This window comes from Cavia porcellus, unplaced genomic scaffold (assembly GCF_034190915.1).
Source record: "Cavia porcellus strain 051 isolate PalLab524CR breed Dunkin Hartley unplaced genomic scaffold, mCavPor4.1 scaffold_14, whole genome shotgun sequence".
NCBI classification, from domain to species: domain Eukaryota; kingdom Metazoa; phylum Chordata; class Mammalia; order Rodentia; family Caviidae; genus Cavia; species Cavia porcellus.
In genome coordinates this window covers 4,918,271-4,939,683 of record NW_026947497.1, presented here as the reverse complement: position 1 = coordinate 4,939,683, position 21,413 = coordinate 4,918,271, and the positions used below count along the sequence as shown (strand labels likewise).

Here is a 21,413-nt window from a genome sequence, read left to right as displayed (position 1 = left end):
GGAGGGATCCACATTTCCACGGGCTTCAGCAAATCTGACAAACGCTGCAAAAGATGTATTTTCTCCAAAAGTTTACCTGAAGAAAAGAGGTGACATAAGTTTTCAAAAGAACCTGTTACAAGTTTAATTGCATGGAAATGGTGCTAATTAGTGGCGGTGCATCAGTGGAAGGGAAATAATTGTGCCGAGGAATGACTTTTCTAAGGAGGATGTTCTTTCTTGTAAGTTCCATGAAGCAAGTGATGGTTTTAATGGAGTCCAGAAGCAGGAAAGAGAGTGTTAGCGAGGGGTGGATGCATGAGAAATGAGAAGGGCTGGGATCTCCTCTTAAGCATTAAATAGAAAATATGCTTATTTCCAGACCATGCAAAACAAAGTAGAGAATGCTGGCTTGTTTCCATCGCCTCAGTATTAATGCTACCTTCCTAGTATAACTGTGATAGTTTACTCAGATTCATTTTGAAGTAGAGCGAACTTTCTTCGTGTGATGAAGAAATAAATACGATGACTCTGTGGGATGCAGAGGTGTTCAATGCGTTGTTTGAGCTGCAGGTGATGGTCCATAGGGTCCCTGAGGGAGTGGAGTGTCACATGTGCATTTGGGTGTCCTGATCTGCTGTGTAAAATGCATTTCCAGCTTTTGGGTGTAGAGAAGAAAGCAATTTGATATTGTTAACATGATAAGGAGTAGCGCTTAAAAATATTTTCTATAAATAGTGTCTCTTCTAAGTAGGTCTATACTTATAGAGTATATTCATAAGTGCATGGTGTTACTAAGAACATAAAAAATCCTTTATAAACTGAATTCGATTGAAGAAAGCTTTAGGCAAGACCTGTTATCTAAGACTTGTAAGTTCTGTGGATACACATGTATACACACACATGAATACACATACGTGGATACATACACAGAGGTGCATGCACAGTGTGTCCTGGTTTGAGGAGCCCAGTGCTTTCTTTATTCCTAGCTGCCTTTTTCAATACCCTTATAATTTCTCAACTCTAAGTCTTAGTCCTTGATCCAAATTTTAAGTACTTATTCTGTATTCATATTTTTCTCCTGCCACTCCAAGGAATGGGCAAATTTAGGATGATTTAATTGATAAAGGATTTAGAAAATTCTAGAAGCAATCTCATGTGTATTTAAAACCCTTAGAAGCTGGGCATGGTGGTGCACACCTGTAATCCCAGCACTCAGGAGGCTGAGGCAGGAGGATCACTGGGAGTCAGAGGCCAGCCTGGGCTGCATAGTGAGTTCAAGGCCAGTCTGACTCACACAGTGGGACCCTGTCTTAAGACAGAACAAAACAAAAACCCAAAACAACAACAAAAACACAGATTTTTATGGTCTCTGCCTTTGCTAACTCCTGTGGTACTGTGATGTGATATTGTTCAATTGCTATATTTTTAAGCATATTTTTCAGACTACTGGGAATGTTTGTTTTAACTCAGTCATTGAAAGAGCTTTACTAGGACAAAAAAAAAAGAAAGAGGGAGGGAAGGAGGGGAGGGTGGGAGGAAAGAAGGAAGGGAGGAAGAAAGAAAGGAAAGAAGGAAGGGAGGATGGAGGGATCTATGGCAGGCTACAGGACTTCTGTAGACATGCGAGATCAGAAAGGACTGTGGGGGCTGGGGATTTAGCTCAGTGGCATAAGCGCCTGCCTTGTAAGCAGGCAATTGTGAGTTCGATCCTTCTGAAAAAAGAAAAAGACAGAAAGGACTGTGTTGCCAGAAAGGATCGTCAAGTTTCAGGTCAATCTTGAGTCTGATTTGTATATGAAGTTATGTGCCTAAAATTCATGGAAACCTATTATTAATCTGGGCTGAGGCCTAGAGTCATTCAGCACTGTTTCTTTTCATTTACCATGGTGAAAAAACTAGTCTTGAGAAAACTAACTAGCTTTGTTTTTTTTCTTGTCTTTGTTTAAATTCGTCTTTAAGGGTAACTCTCAAGTCTACAATTAGAAACATAGAAAGACCAAGATTAGCTAAGTAATCCTCAAAATTTATGATGCGTGTCTAGAGACCACTCATCATTTATAAACAACAAACTATTCAGAAATGTAGTGTAATGTTAAGAGGTTACACGGACAATTTCCTGGGAAATGTGGAATTGAACATATAGAAAACATTCCAGAAGAACAAATGATGTATATTAATCATTACATTTTATAAGTCCTAGTCATTAAAAACATGGTGGAAATTACTTTGGGAGTTAACTACGTGAGTGCAGCTGTTTATATACAAAGATGGGGCCCTCGGTCATACAGACAGAGAAGTACTTCAACAGACTTTCCTGGAGTTAATTTAGCATTTAAGATTTATTCTGGCATGCGGTGTGTTCATATCATGATGGAGGGAAAAGATTAATAGTGTCTAATCTCTTCATGAGGACAGATACACCAAAGTGTATTTCTATAAAGGGAAGAAACGTGTAAAAAGTTGATAAATAAAATTAATCAATGACTTTAGATGTATCGTTTAAAAGGAATGGTAAGGAGAAAGAACCAAAGGGTAAAGTCAGCACCCCTGTGAATTCGAGCTTTTCTGGTGGTGGTAGCTTAATCACTAAGAAACACCTTTTTCATCTGTGCATCATTGAAAATGTCCCTCCTCCAGCTTACCACTTGAAAGAGGAAGAGAAAAAATCAGGAAGAGAAAAATTAGAGAAAGACAGACTCCAAAGCTATGTGCTATTCTCAAAAGCATAGTTTTAACCTAGGACGTCATTTTGATGATAACCTCCAATTAGTTGGAAGTTTGGAATTTATGTCCTCGAAATTCCTCTTACCACGCCAGTGAGCACATAACATCAGGGGTTTGTGTGTAGTCAGGTCTATCCACAGGTTCAGTGTTTATCAGAAAGCGTTCTGAACAAAATGAAACTCAGTGACTACAAAACCAAAGTCTTACTCAACTTAGGCTGAGAGCGAATTTTTGACTCAGTTATTTTTTCTCAAATTTCAGGTCTGTGATAAAGAGGATCACAGTACCTAGTTGCTTATGGATTTTAGATGTGACTACTGTACTTTATTTTGATAAAAATTAGACACTTGCAACCCATCAATCTGATAGGTTAAACATCACCTCTTCATAATTCTTTAAGTACCCTCTCATTTCCTCATATCTTAGAATATTTGTTCTCTTAAGAAAAGAGCAATAAAATTGATGTGGTTCACTGACTAAAACCAAAATTTCCAAAACTGTCAAATAATTTGGCCTAATTTTTCAGCAGCCAGTTAGCAATGATATCATCTGGAAGTATTTTTGCATCAAGGAGGAATTACAACAGTGACTTTGAGGCAAGATTGAATTCTTAAGTGTTTTATATGCACACAGTCACATATGTATTTATAGAGACGTATGTACATATTGGGGTTCCATGACCAAGTATATTTGCATGTATAGGTATGCACATGAAATATAAATGTAAACACATGGAAATACAAAGTATTTCAATCATTTTGGAGGAAGTCACATAGCTTTTCTTAAATGTAATTTTTGCTTTTTAAATCTCTAGCTTACTTTTCCTTCTACACTCCCTGTCATGCACAGAGTTAAAGTATTATATAAAATCATTTTTGTGAAATAACTTTTAAATTTATAGATCATTGGAATCTTCTTGCTTTCTGTTTACCAATTCACCGTATTATAGTTTATTTTTTATGCCCAGAAACATTTCAAGCACTAACCTATCCACTTATACTAAAATAAATTTACTTCTTTGTTTGAATGATGCTGTTTGAAGCATTTTTACCAACTTTAATGGGATTATAATGATATATAACATTAATCCAGAGATTCACCTGAGGAAAAATAAAAATGGGTGTCTCTTTTGGTCACCTCTAGACTAGAGAGTCGTGGTGTTAACCATCCTTTTCCTGACATCTTTGCATCTTTGGGCAGTTGCTTTCCTGCCAGTGGTTTCCAAATGGATGTAGTATTTTTACGACATGACTTGTGAATGAATCTTTCCTTTGGCCAGTTAGCCGGGTTCATCATCTAGAGTCATGGTGTGGTGAGGAGGGGATGGATGGTGGCAGTGCGGGAGAGGAGGGCAGGGAGGCTTGCACTGCAGGAGAAGGGCAGGAGCAGCAGCCAGCAGAGGATAGATCGATAGTGGAAAGGCCAGTGCTGCCTCTCCAGCATTAATCAGAGGAGCCCTGGCCACAGACGTCAGCTTGGAAACCAGAGCCTTGGAATGCACCTTACAATCATATTTAGAGGCCCATAAATTGAGTCATAAACATATTCACTGAATGTGTTTCCCCCTCTAGAAAAGTGTCTAATAGAGCAGGTAGTGGTAATATTGATTATTATTTTAACTTACATCTGGGTAATGGCCAAAAAGATTTGATTATACCAAAGACATAAAGCTGTTGATAACAGTCTGAATGGACACATGATACAGGTATATTACAGCATAGTGGAAAAAAGATTCAAAAAGTAGAAAGAGTGTATATTTGCATTCAAGTATTTTCAAATGAAGCAGTACTGTTAATATAAAGTTGCTTCAGTTTATAATAACAATGAATTCTTGGGCTGTATGATGACTGTGCCACAAATTAACATTTCTCTCATGTTTACTTATGCTAAGCCAGTAGACTATGATTTTTATAATGTATTTAAAAGCAGGATGTAGAAATATTTTCAGCTAACATCTTTTGAGCAGATGCTCATCTTTGATAGATTTTACTTTATAGCATAATTGTCAGTTATTCACATATTTGTATGCATGTGTATTAATCGGTACTAATGTTTAGACTCATACAATATTATGTGTGTAACACCATATATTATGCCCCCAAATAGGTTTTGAAATTTTGCCAGTAAGAAAATCAAGTCAAATTACATTATCTGTGTAATGTTGTCTTAGCATTTCTAAAGCCAAATTAAGAAAAGATAGTTTTCTTACTACTGGGAATTTTTGCATTTGTTCATCCCCTAAAATCCCAAGGTTTGAAAACCTTGTAAGTAGCTAGGAAATACATTTAATTGAATAGCAAGAGAAAACAGTGGAGCCTGTCATTATCATTTGTCATATTTATTAATAATATTTCTTTGTCACCTAATTTGAGATCATGATTGTGACACTAGCCATTTCTGTAGCTCACTTTTCTCGTATACTTTCTGATCCAGAGCATTTGATGACTCACTAGGCCTGCAGAATTCTGTGCTGTGGCATGGTTTTCTACTAACGTGATTTTTTCCAGTGAAAGTTAGGTGAGGTCTCATTATTCTTCCACTAATCAAAATGTAATTTCCTATTTTGTTTCTAAGTATTTCCATGATTCATTAAGGTCTTTGAATTCTAGGGTGAAAAGGAAAACTCAGACACAGTGAGAGTTTCCAGCTGCAAGGTCTCCCGTGCTTCAGTACCAGAAACTTGGTGTGGGACTCCTCATAGCGAAAGTGTTGTTTCAGAAGGTCTTACACCAGGCTGTATGGACTAATTATGGCTTGAAATTGTTTTAATCTTGGTGTGGGAAAAAATCTTACCTCACATTGTTAATGTGAGAATCAAAAAATGATTTATTGACTTGAATTTCTTTAATAGTAAATAGGAAAAGAAGAAATTATGTTTTGCTTGGTGTGAGAGTAATGGTTCCCATTATTACCTCTCCTGGGAAAACACTGGATCAGAGTAGCCTATTTCCCGGCAGAATCCTGAAGGTCCTAATGACACACCAAAAGATTTGGGCTACAAGTATATGCCTGGGTGGATGTGATGGTGCACACCTGTAATTCCAGCACCAGGGAGGCCTAGACAAGAGGACCCCAAGTGTGAGCACTGCCTGGTCAACTTAGAAACTTAGGCCCTATTTTGAAATAAAACAAAAATAAAAACACAAGAAAAACAGAAAAACAAAACAAAGAAAAAATAAAAAAATAATGTATGAACAGATACTGGAAAGAATATTTAATTTTATGTTATTCTCTTAATTTAGAATTTGTGTATCAGAGGCAAACATCAGCAGCATCAAGACTGATCTTTTAACTTGCTCCTTGAAGCCTCAGCGGAAACTTCATTAAACACCATTAGTTTTCCAAGCATGTTGTAGACACTGCCATATTTGCATATTGCTTCTCTGTGTGAATGCCTGATTCTCCTGTCCTCATAGGTGCATTAAAAATGTCCATGTGTTCAGCTGGCGGGCACTGAGTTTTTATTAAACTTGACATATTTCTAACAATACAAGGTAGAGGTGTCCTTAACCTGGAGATACCACTATCCACATGGTTGTCAACAGAAACCTAAAAGAGAGAGATTTTCAAATTCTTATAATGGCAGCTTTTGGACCTTAATTATTTGAGTCTGGTTGATTATTTCTCCACTGATGATTTAACAGAAATCAAACTGAAATGGTTCTGACAGATATAGTATTTTTGTGTGTTTTCAGTAAATAGAAATGCACTTGGGCTTGGATTGCACTGTTTTATGAAACAAATTTCCTTGCCTTAAAAGGCCCTTGGATGGAGGTGGAAGGCCTTCGGGGTGCTGAAGGCCCTGTGGATCCAGCCCCTGAGGCCTCTGTTCCCAGAACTGTTAAGTCCTCACCTCCATCCCATCCCCCTCGGCCTCCAGGGGAATCTGGCTTTCCTGTCACTCAGGATAACTGTCCCCTGAGAGCCAGAAAGTCACTAGTCACTGTAATCTCATCAAGACTGTGATTCCCCGCTGGGCCTCCAGCTGTTTATAACCTAAGGAAGCCAAGGAGGGCATCTAATACCCCACCTTGGTGAGCTGAGCCCCCAGACCTTTAGGATAATCCTCTTCCAAAGGGGCCTCATTAGTCAAGTGAATTAGTGAAGATGGGTGCCCAAATTTGCACAGACTTATCAGAAACCAGTAATTTAGCCCAGTTCTTCACCTGAGAAAACTGGCTTCACCCTGCTAGGCATTAGAGACCTCAGGCTGGGCCGAAGTACCTGTCTCCTGACTGCTGGAAATCTGGCGGGAAGTTAGATGCACAATGCTTGCACACACCCCCTAAGACATGAAAGAGTTTGCTATTTTTTAAAACCCTGACAGAAAACTGTTATAGAAGCCTTACTACAAATTTCTGGTGAGTACCTGGATCACTTGTTCCAATGAATGCACTAGTAGTTTCCCTAATTTTTCTCACTTATTTCAGAGGAATTCTCAACTAATCGTTTTTGTTTCCTGACCTCAAAGATCTTAGTATATAGAAAAAATTTAACATTGTGCTCTGCTGCTTTCCTGCTCACCTGTTTGGAAGTGAGTTGCTGATAGGTTCCTATCCAGGGGACGCTCAGTGGCCTTGGTTTCGTGGCTCACAGTGTGCAGGCATATCACCAAATAGTGTCACTGTGACATGGTTTCATGACAGCATAAGAACAGAGAATATCCACTCTTTCCTCAGAATTTGGTATTGTTCAACTGTTTTGTAGCTCTAACAAGTATCGAGAGGAGTATTCATCTTCTTCCTCTCAAAAATGACCTTTGACTTAGGTAGCATTTTATAAGTTTCCGTTTTCAAAGTACCGTATGTAAAACAGTGACCAGGAAAAAAAAGACATAGGAACAATGAAAGATTAGAAAAGATATTAAAACTGTACCCAAGACAGAAAGTCTTTGCCTCCTTTTAAAAATGAGCTCCATATATTTTTTTCTGCTTATCATTATAGACATCTGTTCATCAACATACGAGATTCCATAAGTATGTATTTATGATCCTGTTTCCAGTTGGCACTGAAGAATAAGTTGGCACCCTGTGTCATGCATATACACACAATGTGTATATATATGAATATATATGCACATGTTTATTTTTCATATGTGAATCTGTAACCGTAGATCTGTAATTGCATGGATAGACTTGGATCTAATTTTTCTTGTTGAAAATCACAATGTTTATACAAATGTGCACACTTATATAAAATTTACTCTGAGTTGGCATTAGTCATACAAGTTAGCAGCTGGTGTAAACTTTGAAGCTGTCATTTACTGGATGTGTGTGTATGAAGGATGGGTATTAGGATGGCATGTTTCTTATCAGGATATATCTGTACCACATTGATTATTCAAAAGTTAATTTCAGAAAGTAATAAAAGGTGTTTATCACCAAACAAATCCACTGATGGAGATCCAGATACACATGGTGGGCTGGAAAGGAGAAATTGGATTAAATTACATGGATGAGGAGAAAAATATTAATAAAATCAGTGCTACTTTTATGAGAATGGCAGACCTTGTGTTTTGAGAAGACACTTCACAAGTGAATTTTCTGTCTACACACAAGCTTGGTTTAGGTTAATTATAGCATATTCATTTGCTCGTGGGGCAGTTGCTTTGAAATTTATTGTTGGCTGTGAGGATAGTTTTTTAAAAAAATTTGTAAGTGTAATAGTGAAAAACAGATTATTCCAAACTGATTATTTTATTGACCTAAAGTTGTAATTGACATCTTAGTCAATACTAGTACTTTTATTTTTATATGACATTTTTACAGTAGGAGAATACCAAGCAAATAATTCATGTTTGAGATAGTAAATAAAAGCAGCCCCGAATGTTAGAGCTTTACAGTAGAGTAATTCATGTGTTTCCCAAAATATGAAATTGAAATGCTGCTAAAAAGGTGTATTTACAAGTGCATGAATGTGTTAAATATATTCCTATCTTTTGTGTACATATTCAGTATTTAGCAACATTGATTTAATGGATCAATTTTATACTCATTCACTTATTTGCAGTACTAGGGTTTGACTACAGGGCCTTTGCACTAAGCTAGGACCTCAGCCCTTTTTAATGATTTTTATTTTGGGACACACCTCACTAAGTCAATAAGTTGTGCAGACTAGGCTAAAATTTTCGATCCTCCTGCCTCAGTCTCTCAAAGTACTAAGATTACAGACATGTGCCATCATGCCCAACACTCATATTTAGCAACCATCTTAAAATCTATGTGAATTTGTTGGATTGTCTAAGAAACAAAATCGACTTTAATTTCCCTCTTTAGGAAAATACACTCTTAGTTTGTGGTTTCTTGTATACCTTCACTAATCCCATGATTATTTTATGTACAGTGTTAGAACACATGCAATGGAACAGGAAGAGCCATTTTAAAGAATATGGTACAGGGGATTATTGGAATATTAATGAAAATGAAAAATCTGAAGCTTAACTTCCATTACCTAACAAAATGCAACTTCAAAGTAGAGATACACTTGTTATTACAAGGATTGCTTGATGCTGTCCTCCTTTGGAAAATCACTTACAGTATTTTTACGCTAAAGAAGTTATATCCTACTGAGTATCATTGGTTAATATCAGTTTGTTTTATGAGAATCTAGGCTCATTTTAAAATAGCCATATGTTTTATCAGTATTATCCCCATTCGATTATTGGAAGATGTTTAACATTGCAGTAATTGGTAAGTGATTCAGGGAGTATTGATGTGATATTTATTGTTATTCTGCCGTGAACGGAATTCTTCCAAGTAAAGAAATCACTTCACTGAATAGCTTTCATTGGCATTGATATTTTATACTTAAAAACAGTGGCCAAATGTGAGCTTAGCTTTTCGATCACATATTTGTTTAGTGGGCAGAGTACTTCAAGTAGCCACTTTAACTGAGATACTTCTCACATTAAAGAGGACCTGCACAACTGGTTACATATTTGAAACAGAGAAACAAAAATAACTGAAGGTCTATCATAAAAGGGATTAAGGTAGAGAGTGAACTTGTGAAAGTGAGTCCTTTCCTGGTGAAGGATGCAGTCATGCTGTCTCCAGGTGTGTAACCCTGGCACCAAGCAACTCACCCCAAGTGACCCAGACACCTGGCCAGTGGTCATGGACTTACCTACGTGTGCTGGTCAGTTTTTCCTCTGTTGACTGGAAGCTGAAACCCTGCCTCAATTCTGATCGGTATATTATGGGCTGTATTTCCTTTATTTTGAGGTCAATGTGTCTTAATAACTGTATTCAAATAAGATTAACTACAACATTCTGATTTTCATAATGGTTTAAGATGGAGCATTTTTTTCATTAGATGTTGAAACATACAAGTCATGTTGTATATTGCTGACTAAATCTATTGCTGAAATAGAAAGGAAAAAAATCTTATTTTATACTGGCATAGAAGGAAGGCTTAACTTGTTTTCTTGCTCTTTTTTTATAGAGAACACCTGTTCCCAGCGCTGAAGCATTCCGATGGTTCTTTTAAAGCAGTAGTAGATCTTATTTTCAAGGCATTTGGAAATGAAGGGCAAACTAATGTCTTGTTTTAAGAAACTGCTTAGTCCACCATTGAAGAAAATATCCAGAAATTATTTTCATTTTATGTATAGGGGTTTCTTCAAAAAAATGGAAAAGAAAAGAAAAAAGACAAAAATAGTGTGGGAGCTTGGGGAATCGGCCAGTCTATTTGCTTTCAGTACACTGATTCTTTGATGTAATTTAGCTATTCTAGTGAAGTTGTTGTCTATTTTGAAAGTGGCTGTAAAAAAAAAAAAAAGTTTGGATAAACCCCTGCTGTAAAATCATGTATCTTTGCAAAGTACATATCTATACTTCATTTTCAAATATATGTGTTTCAGTACTGTAAACTGTACAGATAGCAGCTTGTATTTTGTGTGTTTAGACACAAGGAGACAATCACGTCTGAGCATCTATGGAGATTAACAGTTTGTACACAACGGTATGGTTCTTCGAGTCAAATCTGGAGCAATAAATTTTAGCTTTAAATATTTTTTGCCAGTTGTTTCTAGAAGCAGCAGCAACTGCACAGGCGCCATTTGGCTATGCATCTTTCCGTGGAGACTTGATGTCAAGTTTTACAAGACGAAAAGATAATGATGTGTCCGGCAGTTACCTCCAGTTCTGTGGTTCTAAGAGGGGAAGATGTTATCAAAGTTTCACTTAACACTTTGAGCACTATATTAGAGTAGTGTTTATGCACTTGCATTGCTTATGAATGAGCTGTACAGAAGGGTATGATACTTAGTGTAGTTGATTTGTCTTGGGTTCCACTGTAAGGCGGGGTACTCAGAGTAGTTGGAAAATGCAGAATCAGTTGTATAATTTTTTTTAATGAAAACAAAAACCGTGTTTTCTAGGCTAAAAAAATAAAGTTATCAGATCTTAGGGAAAGAAATTCATTACTCACTTTTTTTTTTCCCAGCCAACCATGGCCTGTGTGCGTTTTTGTTTCTTTGTTGTTGATTTGGGGGGAGGGGAGGAAAAACTTTTTAAACAGAGTATCCAAATGTTTTAATTCTATGTATGCTATTAAATGGGTAGTTTTAATACTTGAATACATTGAGGCCTGTCTTTAGACAGGGCTGGGTATATTTTTAAGTTAAAAATTAAACATGTTCATCCAAGTGAGGCATTTGTCTCTTTGTATCCTCCTTCCTCCTGACCTCCCAGCTGGACACTGGTCTTCGCCTGGAATGTTCCACGGCTCCCAGTCCTATGCTTCCCACTCAGTGCTTTTGTGTCAAAGAAGACAGAACCCGACCTGCAGTTTCATAAGCGCACAACGGCTTCTTTCTCACCCACCTAGGCCACCTCATATAGTAGGCTTTGGTTTTCTTAGGACAGGAAACCTCGGGCCGTTCCATTAGGACAGATACTACGTTAATTTAATGTTATTTTATATTTTGGCTAGGCTATGGCACTAGTTTTCAGTTTCTGGAATAAAGCACAGTTTAGTGAAAACACGTTGACCACCAGTTCTGCACCTCCCGAGTTCTTGCCAGTAGCTGGAGGCTGCTGCACCCATGAACCTGTCAAAATTGGTCAGCACGCTGGGTCTGGAGAAGAATCACAGCTTGTGACAGAGGGGGAGGGCAGTCAAACACTTCAAATATAAAAGTCTGAAATGCCCAGCAGGCAGTAGTTTTTAAAAGATCACTGTTGTTTTGAATGGGAAATGATACAGCAGAAAAGGTTTTTAAAAGGCAGAAGTAGCGCGTCATCATTGGAGTCCTGGGGGAAGGACGTTGAGGTGCATGCAAAAGCCAGTGTGCAAGACAAGTGTGACTTGCCTGCTTGTGCACCGGGCCACAGTCTGCTGTGATGGTCCAACAGTCTTTCTGGGGAATATTCATCATCTATCACACACACCTGTGTTTAGAGAAGGGAATGAAATCACCACAGGCTCAAAGGTACTGCACATTAAGTTCCAAATTGTTTTCTACTTGGTGTTTATGTACTTGAGTATTTCTGGTTAAAATTTCTCTTTCTGCTGTGGGACCAAGAGAGCTACTTGTGTTCTTTCTTGTTCTCTTTTCCTTTATTTTACACTGTTTGTGTTTGCCAATTTGCTAACTAGTTACAAGTGAAAACTTACTTTCACACTTGAATAGGAAAGGTGTCTTGCTTTCTGTAAAATGATGATTATTATAGAAATACAACACACTTCTACTCAGACCCCGGGAGACCTACAGTATCATAGAAATCACGTAGCCGTGGACTGACTGTCTGAAATGCATTCTGGGGCTGCATGTGTTGATGTGTTTTGTTTGCTTTTTAAAGGTACTAATGAACCTGTATATTGTAAAATGTGGAGCTTTACCTGTCAATCCTTTTTTTAAATGAAAGAAATCCTGTTGATCACTGAAGTGGAATGGTGTAGCTTTTAAAAGATTCCCCTATGTTTTTATTCTTGATATTGTTCTTTTATACCACCACTTTTTATGTTTTTGGTTAAACTCTATGTAATGTAGAGTATACACATAAAGTTCTCACTGCAATGTTTACAAAGATGCTACTCTTCTGGACTCTCTTGTTTTCTTTCCCATGTGCCCAGGCATTTAGGCTAAGGGTTTGAAAGGTGACACGTTTCACCATTTTGAAACAACAACGGAATGTAACTTTGAAAATTTTCTGTATGTTTCACATTCAATGTCAAGAGAAGTCTGAATATAACGATGAGAATATAGATTGTGTGGCTGTCTGTACACCTTAACCATCCCATAGCAGAAAAACTGAAAAACATGGCAAGAGCGGTCCACATCCACAGGGCCTTGTCTTCTTGAGGAAATGCTCTACCAGCGGTATGTGGGAAAACCGTGGAGAATCCTTGGGTTGTTGGTATAGAGTGTAACGGGGACATGTCACTTGCAGCTGCCACCTAGAGCACTACATTGAAGAATATCATAAGTAAATAGGTCTCTTTCCAAGCCTTCAGGCCAAAATGACTTTCTCATGGGTCCTACCTGTCTGTGCAGATACAGAGGCACGTCTACAAAGCACTATGGTATCCACTCTTAGGTCAGGAAATAGGAGCAATCTCCTCTAGCATAAGCAAAAGAAAAATGTCTCGTCTTGCTAATTCCCAACACTCAACTTCCTCTAACCACTTAACAGAGAGCAAGAGATGATGGGCTTACTGTGAATTAATATTAAGTAATCATTTAAAGAAAGAAATAGTTCTTTCCTTTGGTTCAGAACCCCTGGCATGTAAGTTGTGCAATTAATGCAAAAGCATATAAAGTCTTTAAACTGATAGCGTCTGTAATTAAATAATGAAGAAAGGAAAGCGGTTAAATGAACACACCATTCAGGGTCAAATATGTTCAGCGGAAAGCTGTGGCGGGCCTTTGATCTGGGCTAAATTCACAGTGATATCAAACAGTTGGTTTCCATGTAACAGCTAAATGTTTCGGATATTGTTTTTATTAAATTTGGCATTTCATACTGAGATCTGTATTCCTAGTGAATAAAAAACAGCTACTGTGTTGAGAAAGATTCCGCTTTCACAATCTCAAAATAGAGATATTTCAGGAATGCAGGCCACAAAATGTACTGCTTTCACAGTGTTTCCTATTCTGAGCTGTGCAGTTATCTATTAAATTTTCTAATAGAAATTTGTGTACCGTGTATGTATGCTTGTGCAATTATTTAAAAAGCCGTTTTGGAAAACAGTGTATTTATTAAAGAAAATCACTTATGGGGCATGTACAAAACTGTAAAAAAAAAAAAAAAAATTTACAGATCACTTCAATTTGCCCAGTAAAGTTGTTTTTGTGAAATTTCTGTGTTGTTGAATAAAGAATTTTAGTATTCAAAATATCTCTATTTTTCCATGTAGAAACATTTATTTGTGGGATTTTAAGGAGTGGACATATGATCCTGAAAAATCTAATGTTTTTTGATCAAAAGAGTTTATAATTCTCCACTTCCCCTTCCGTCCATGGAATGAATGCTGTGTATAAACCTTTCGTAAATATGCCAGTGGTGTTCATTTTTCTCGTATAAAGAAAGGAGAAAAGGAGAGCGTGATCATGGTGCGCTTCCCTAGGATACGTTTTTGCTGGAAACTTCAAGGGTGTGCTGAGCTGAGGAAGAACTGAGTGCCCGCCAGCCTTGGTCCTCCCTGTTCCGTCTGGAGCCTGTCGGCACAGAAGACCGCAGGCACCTGTGTGCCACGTGCGAGAGAGCTGCTGATACTTGAGGACATTCCTGCTTGTGAAAGAATGTGCGACTCTGGGATTCTGCTGCAGCCACTTCCTGCACCCCTCTGACCTGAGATTTTTATGGTGTTACTTTTTCAATTATGGAACGTTGTGGTCCACTGCTCCTGTTTATTAGTTGGTGGTGAGTGTGTTTAATCTTTACTTCACTACTTTTCACTACAGAGGTCTAATTTTTTGATGCCTTATGAACTACAAACTACGTAGAACATGATTTTTAAAATTTGGAAATTCTTGCTATGGTTACAAACATGGGACTTCACAGAACTGAAAGTTCATGTCTGTGGGATATAGCACCATATTCAAGTTTTATAAATGTATTACATATTGCCACGTGGCCTTGTTAGAATAATACTGCAGACACAAGGTACTCAGGTCAGGCAACGGAACTGGATTGTACAGACTGAAAAAGAAGATGGTGGTAACTTCAGTTATCGAGCTATCAAATAGCAGTTGCTCAGGTAAGTCACTATGTTTCTTTATATTTTGGTATAAGCAATACCAGTATGCTAAATAAAATTTGATTTTTATAAAGAGTGCTTTCTTAAAATTGACAATGCTACAGATATCTGGAGGTTTGTATGTAATTACAGGAGGCTAATCCTTCAACAGTATCTGAAGAAACCAAACACTTGTGGAGAAGAAAGGGAACGTGTATAATTTATTTAGACACTGAGCCAGATATTTCATATGGTCTATAAATAAGTACCTTAGGTTTTCTTTCAAATTAGTTTATTGGTAATAGTTTTCATTTCTGTGTTTTATGCAGAAATAACTATTTCCCTCTTTTCTCATTCATATCTTTCTTTTTATGGAGAAAAATACAATTTGAAGTAAACACAAGGAATACAAATTTAAGACTATATTTGACTAAACTACATAAGCACAGTTACATGAAACATTTTAAACTTCTTTGTTAGAAAATTGTGTTTCTGTTTCTTTATTCTCATATTTTGGTTTGAGATCTATAATGATGTCCTTGTGAGACAATGTTTATTTATTTCATTGTATATAAAATGATCTATCAACCAAATTATCTTTTTAGTCAATCCTTGCTTTCCTTGCATTCTGTTAATTATTGCAACATCATTGTTTACAGGTAATGAAGTTTTACCGAGTGGAAGCAGTGTTCATACCTCTCTCAAAAACACTACTTTTAAAGCTACTCTTATGTCTAAACTGTGTAAAGCATTTTTAGAACATAGCTGAATTTTATGACTTCTTTAGTTGTTAGACGGTAGAAGATTCTGTAGGTTTTATTTGAATTATTATCTTCTGTTTACAGTTTTTGTGAAAAGGAATCTATTTAAATTATATGGCTTCAGGAAAACTGCATTGTTGGGATGAAGATTAGAAAGCAAAAATATTTAAATTGAGCTATTTGACCTTTGATGTGACTATAAAGCATAAGTAGCTGAAAAAGCATAATGAACATGTCGCTGTCTCTTTTCAGGACTTTTCTATGAACTGATTTAAATTTTTATAACATTGTTACATCAGTGTATATGTGTATGTTTTTGCCTATGTATATGTGTTTCTATATATATCAATGTGTGTGTATACAAGTATGTACAGGAACAGATTGTACTGTACAGTAGCTGAGAATCAGTATAGGTTATTAGAAATCTTTAGTGGCCAGAATTCTTTCATTATTGTATAGTTGTTTTGGAATTTGATGATTCAGCATCTCCGGGATTGAGAGATTTGAGGATTGTTTCTTAGATTATTTTGGATATTTGAAGTGCTCTTTGATTAGTGAGTTCCTACTTGAATTTACTGTATCATATTTTTGGTTAATGAACTGTATTGAGAATTATATGTACTCTGTGCCCCCCACTTGCATCATTTGCCTTCACATAATTGAATATTTTATATACCTTTGAGCTGTTTATATATCTGAAGTTTAAATCTATATCCAAGTCATAATAGATAACTTGATCAGTTGCTTATGCACTTTGACTGTATGGAAAAGGCCTTCATCTCAGCTCTCTGGTGTATACAGAACAGCAGTAAGAAGAACACTGTCAACATTTTGTTCACCAGCAGCTCTTAATTTATCATTTATTCAACAAGCATTTGTGTACATCTCTAAGTGGTAGCAACAGTGGACATCAAGATGGACATAGCATGGTTTCTGACACCTTTATCATCACCCTGGAACTTAACTGCATGGCTGAAATAAACTTCCAAATTGATGAAAGCCCTGGACAATCTGCCATGTGCAGGAAGAATGGCTGGTGATCTCTTTCATTTCAGATCCTTCCCAGCTGGGAGAAGAGAGCTAGACTTGACAACTACTGAGGTGAGACATGGAAGGATAGAAAAGGTCTCTGGACGCTATTACTCACGGGGACACTGCAGTATTCTATCCCTATTCATTGTCTCTCTTTAACCCTTGTCCTGCCTCAGTCTGAATAGTTCTAAAGCACATAAAACACACATACAAACGCTCCACCCCACAGAGATACACATAGAGTTCATGCAACTTCATCATGAATGGCTTTCTATCTCTCTCAGAATGAATCCCCAGCTGTGAGCTATGAACTCTACTGGTCCTGTGCAGTCTCAGGGGCCTCCTCTCTCCTTTCTCTCTTTAAGCTCTAATCTCTTAGGCTCTTTTCCATTTCAGACCTTCTCCCAGTTCTTACACTTGTAAGATGGGTTTTCCCATTCAACTCATCATGCTAATCATGTGTTAACACTTGGAATTTTCTTCTCTTCTAGAGACCTCTTGTTCTTCGGTACTTGGCTAAGGATTCACTTTTAGCCATCCCTTTCTAGCTTTTGTGACTAGGTCAAATTGATGTACTATAAGCTCTCAAAACCCTTCATACCTTTTCATACCAATTATTAATAAATTATATCATTAGATAAACATCTAATAGCTAGTGTTCTTTCATCTAGGTAGTTAGAATGTATCTCTGCCCTCACAGTTCACATTCTAGTAGGACAAATTTTATTAACAAAGAAGTAGACATGCATGGTACCAAACATGCCATATGGCAAGACTGTAAAAGTACGAAGACAGTTTAGGGTGGGCTTGGAGATAACGCCTGTGAGTGGGGGAAGGTAAGGGAGAGAACTGGGATTTAAAATAAATAGTTTAGGAAAACCCGAGAAGGTAGTGCTGGCGCTTAGACCTGAAGGAGAGGCGAGCTGAAGCCCTGTGTGTGTCCTGAAGAGGGCAAAGGTAATGGAGAATTAAAACTCTTGTAATGGGAATTAGCTTGAAGTTTTTAAGAGCCAGCAAGATTGCAGCTGTGCCTGGAACGTAGTAGGAGAGAATAATACAAGTGCAGTTGGAGAAGACAGGATTGCGTGATGTTGGACAGGGACTCTGAGTTTTACTTAGAATCTTGGAGGGAAAACTTGATTCAGTGTATTATTAGACAGCGTCTTTGCCTACCAAGTTCAGAATGGAGAATGGCAGAAAGGCGTCCAGCGTGGGAAGGCCACCGCCTTCGTTGAAGCTGGCAGTGTGAGACTGAGCCCAACACAGTTATGAGATAAAGGCACTTGGACCTGTGGACCTTGTGGGCTGTTAAACATGGAAGAAAGATAAGAATGCATAATGACTGTGGGGGTTTTTAATATGAGTAATTAGAAAGATGAAGTTGCCACTTGCCCAGACAGGGAAGACTAGACTTTGTTTCTGCACCCACTAACCTGCTTCTCAGACAGTTAGGGAAGGATGTCCTTTGTTCAGTTGGATTTTGGGCTTGGTGGTCACGGTAGATTTATGGCTGGGGGATGGTGAGAAATGAGTCTGGTGTGATTAGGAAAGACTGAAGTATGGAAAGACATGGGAGAGGAAGGCGAGTGCTGAGGGCTGGGACTCAGTCTGATTGTCCTGCCTTTGTCTTCATCCCAATCTGTTTATTGATCAATGGAGAGAACACGTGGAAACACACGGGAAGTTCGAGACTGAATTCTTCCAATTCTCGCTCTCCTCAGCGACCATACTATTTTGGTTGTTTGTTATTCCGGTCTTGATCCTGCATACACAGGTAACTGACTCTTCCTCTCTGTTAATTTGTCTTCTCTCCACTGCATGCGAAAGTTTACATTATATTTATCGGCATTGTAATGCAAAAATTACATATCATAATCCTTTCTCCAGATCTGTATATACATTGAGTTAAAAATTTAATGCTGGTCACAACTAGTGTATTAAAATTTAAGCACAGTTTTTTTGATCTTCACTGAACCTATCTTTCTGTTCTTGTGTCGTCTGTTGGTAATCCCTTAAGGCCATATCATTACTGCTTATTTTGAATCTGGGGGGGGGGCTGGAGCAGAAATTAGGTAAATGTTGAAAACTGAAATTAATCTTCAGTTGACTCTTAGCTCCAAGAAAGTGACAGGATTTTCAGATTTGCCTGAATTATTTTTCACAAGAGAAAAAATTGACTCAGACCTATAAAACATTAGAATGTAAACTTTTCACTGATGATCATTCTTATTCCTTTATTTTTCATTCTTTTCAGAGTCTAGCAGAAACATCTTGACTAAGAGCCGAAATGTGTTCCAGGGAATACGAACATGAAAGACGTGCTTTTTGTATTTCGTCCTCATAGCCGAGCATTTTATATTAGTTTCCTTAGACTTTTCTCAGCTTCCAGCCTACCATCTGACCCTCTGCATACCTTGAGATCTCAATTGAAATCTTGCTACTAGAGTCATGAGGACTAAAGATAACAAATTGCAAAGAACCGAGTAGTAGTGACTTTAGTCCATGAAAATCCCCAAAACTTCAACATATCCAAAGCAAGGAAACTAGCAATGACTACCACAAACATTGAAATGCTTAATTTCATTATTTTGTAGGAAATGCTGAGAACCTTTTGCAAATGTCAAGAATAACCATGGATTAGAAAGAATTTTCCAAAGAGCTACAGTCATATTTACATTAGGAGCTCAGGTAACATGGCCATTTTGGACACTATGGAATTTGTGAGTCTCATCAACAGATCCCATCAGAGAAAGTCAATATTTAAATGTCAGCAGCAGTGTGTCAGTTGCATCAGGTAAGGATTAATGCATAACCAGAATTATTATTATTTATTTGTCTTTTTCCTTTTTATCGGTACCGGGGATCGAACTCACGGCTGCCTGCTTGCAAGGCAGGCGCTTATACCGCTGAGCTAAACCTGGAGCCCCCACAATTATTTAATGTATTATCACACTGATAGAACTTGGGGCCGAAGGAGATGTAGTAATTTCCCGTTTATGAAGTATCAGAGACTGAGTTCTTAAACTGGCTACTTCGGAGGAAGCTGGCAAACAATTTAAAGATGTGATCTGCTGCCTGGCTGATGCTATTCTTTTCCTTGCTGAGCCTTTTTGCTGGGTTGTTTGCGTTGCCTGGGCAGATTTGCTGTTTCTGTTCTAACTGCAGTGCGTGCGGCATGGAGAATGCTGATTAATTCTTGGCGGCAACCGTCACACACACTACCAGTGTCGTACGTTTATACCCTCCAACTCATCCTCTGTGACTGCATTCCGTAAGTCACCAGTCCTGGGAATAGCACGGAATACACAAATAAACCTGCCCTTGATTTAGATGAAAAGTAACTGTTGATCCTCGACTGCCTTGAAAACACAGAAGTTACGTTAGATTGGGGGATCTTTTATCGTCTTCGTCTGCTTCAAGTAGCTCTAGTGGGCCTTCTTTAATGGACCCTACAGCTGCCATCCATGGAGAACTCAAAATATCAATTATAACTGGAAGATGAACTTACAGTTTGCCCATGGTGTGAAGTCAGCGGATCTTCATAAACCTCAGCCATTGTGCCCGTGCAGCAGTACTGCTCCAGAAATGGTGCTGGAGTGTTTCTTGAGCAGTCATTTTTGATAATTTTGATATCTATATTGTATGGTAGGTGACTCATCCTATTACATTAAAAAAGAGGTAACAAATGTTATGTAGGGAGCCCTGTTTACTGTATTGTTCCCTGATTTGTTCAGAGAATAAATATTTTTATTAGTCCATGTTTGCAGCACATAATGTCTACGTTCCTTGTGTGGATGGGGGCCTGTGCGTACACATCTTCTCCCCATCTCTCATCCCCTTCCCTCCGCCATCTTCCCTCCCCTTTCCTTTGAGGAAGATTTATTTTTCTGTTTCCTATTACCTTTCTTTATTTTGTTCTTTATTTATAGTTTGGGTTACCACTGTGGAAACCAGTATGGACAGTCCTCAAAAAACTGGATATTCCGCCTGACCCAGCCTTTCCTTCTAGGTGTTTTCCTGGCAAAGCTAATGACATCCTCTTGCAGTGATCCACGCATACCCACGTTTATAGCAGCATGATTCATAATAGCTAACGCTTGGAAATAGCCTACATGTCCATCAGTGCAGTAAGTTTTTAAGTGACAGGCTGTAGTTTGTAAAGGCACTTTATTAGGACCTCTGCAGTATTCCAAGAGAAGAGAAGGGCATCATTGCTTATCTTGTGGCATAAAGTCAAGTTACAGTTTGCAGCAGAGTATGCAGTGAGAAAATTAGAACAAGAACTGATGATATTAAGATGAATTTATCTTTATTTTCCTGACTTCATTCCTAAATTTACCAAACCTTTCTTGGGTTCCTAAATGTGACTAGCAAATCATATGATTAGATTCATAATAATCAACCCTTTTGCTTTCTGAATGAGTAAATGGTATCTAAGAAAACAATGGTAATAAAATATTCTTTCATAGGGAGGTAGAAATTACACCTCACAGAGGACTAAAACACAACAGCAGAGCTTTATTACTGCAGATTCCTGGGGCTCAGGAGAGGCTTCGGCAAGGACCGTGATACCTTCTCATCATGGCCCTTTCATCACTGCCCCGGTAGGTGCGGTCACTACCGTTCTCCCTGTTGGCTTGACTGAGCCCTTACCGCTTATGTTGTGTCCTCCGACATTTTTAATGTTTATTTTCCATTGCTAAAGACTCCTGAACAGGGAGATTTTTTATTTAC

General features: G+C 37.9%; 1 protein-coding gene across 6 annotated transcripts in view; it reads left to right on the top strand.

Annotated features, from left to right (window-relative positions):
• Cxxc4 (CXXC finger protein 4) overlaps positions 1-20,437 on the top strand; it is a 32,068-nt gene extending 11,631 nt beyond the window's left edge. For 3 of the 6 annotated variants that reach the window (XM_063260579.1, XM_063260578.1, XM_063260580.1), the window contains one exon: positions 10,147-20,437. In XM_063260579.1, the coding sequence (XP_063116649.1) occupies positions 10,147-10,191 (45 nt within the window). In that variant the 3' untranslated portion in view covers positions 10,192-20,437. The remainder of the gene's footprint in view (positions 1-10,146) is intronic. The other 3 variants (XR_010051399.1, XR_010051398.1, XR_010051400.1) reach the window with 3 other exon arrangements.
• Positions 20,438-21,413: the final 976 nt, after the last annotated feature.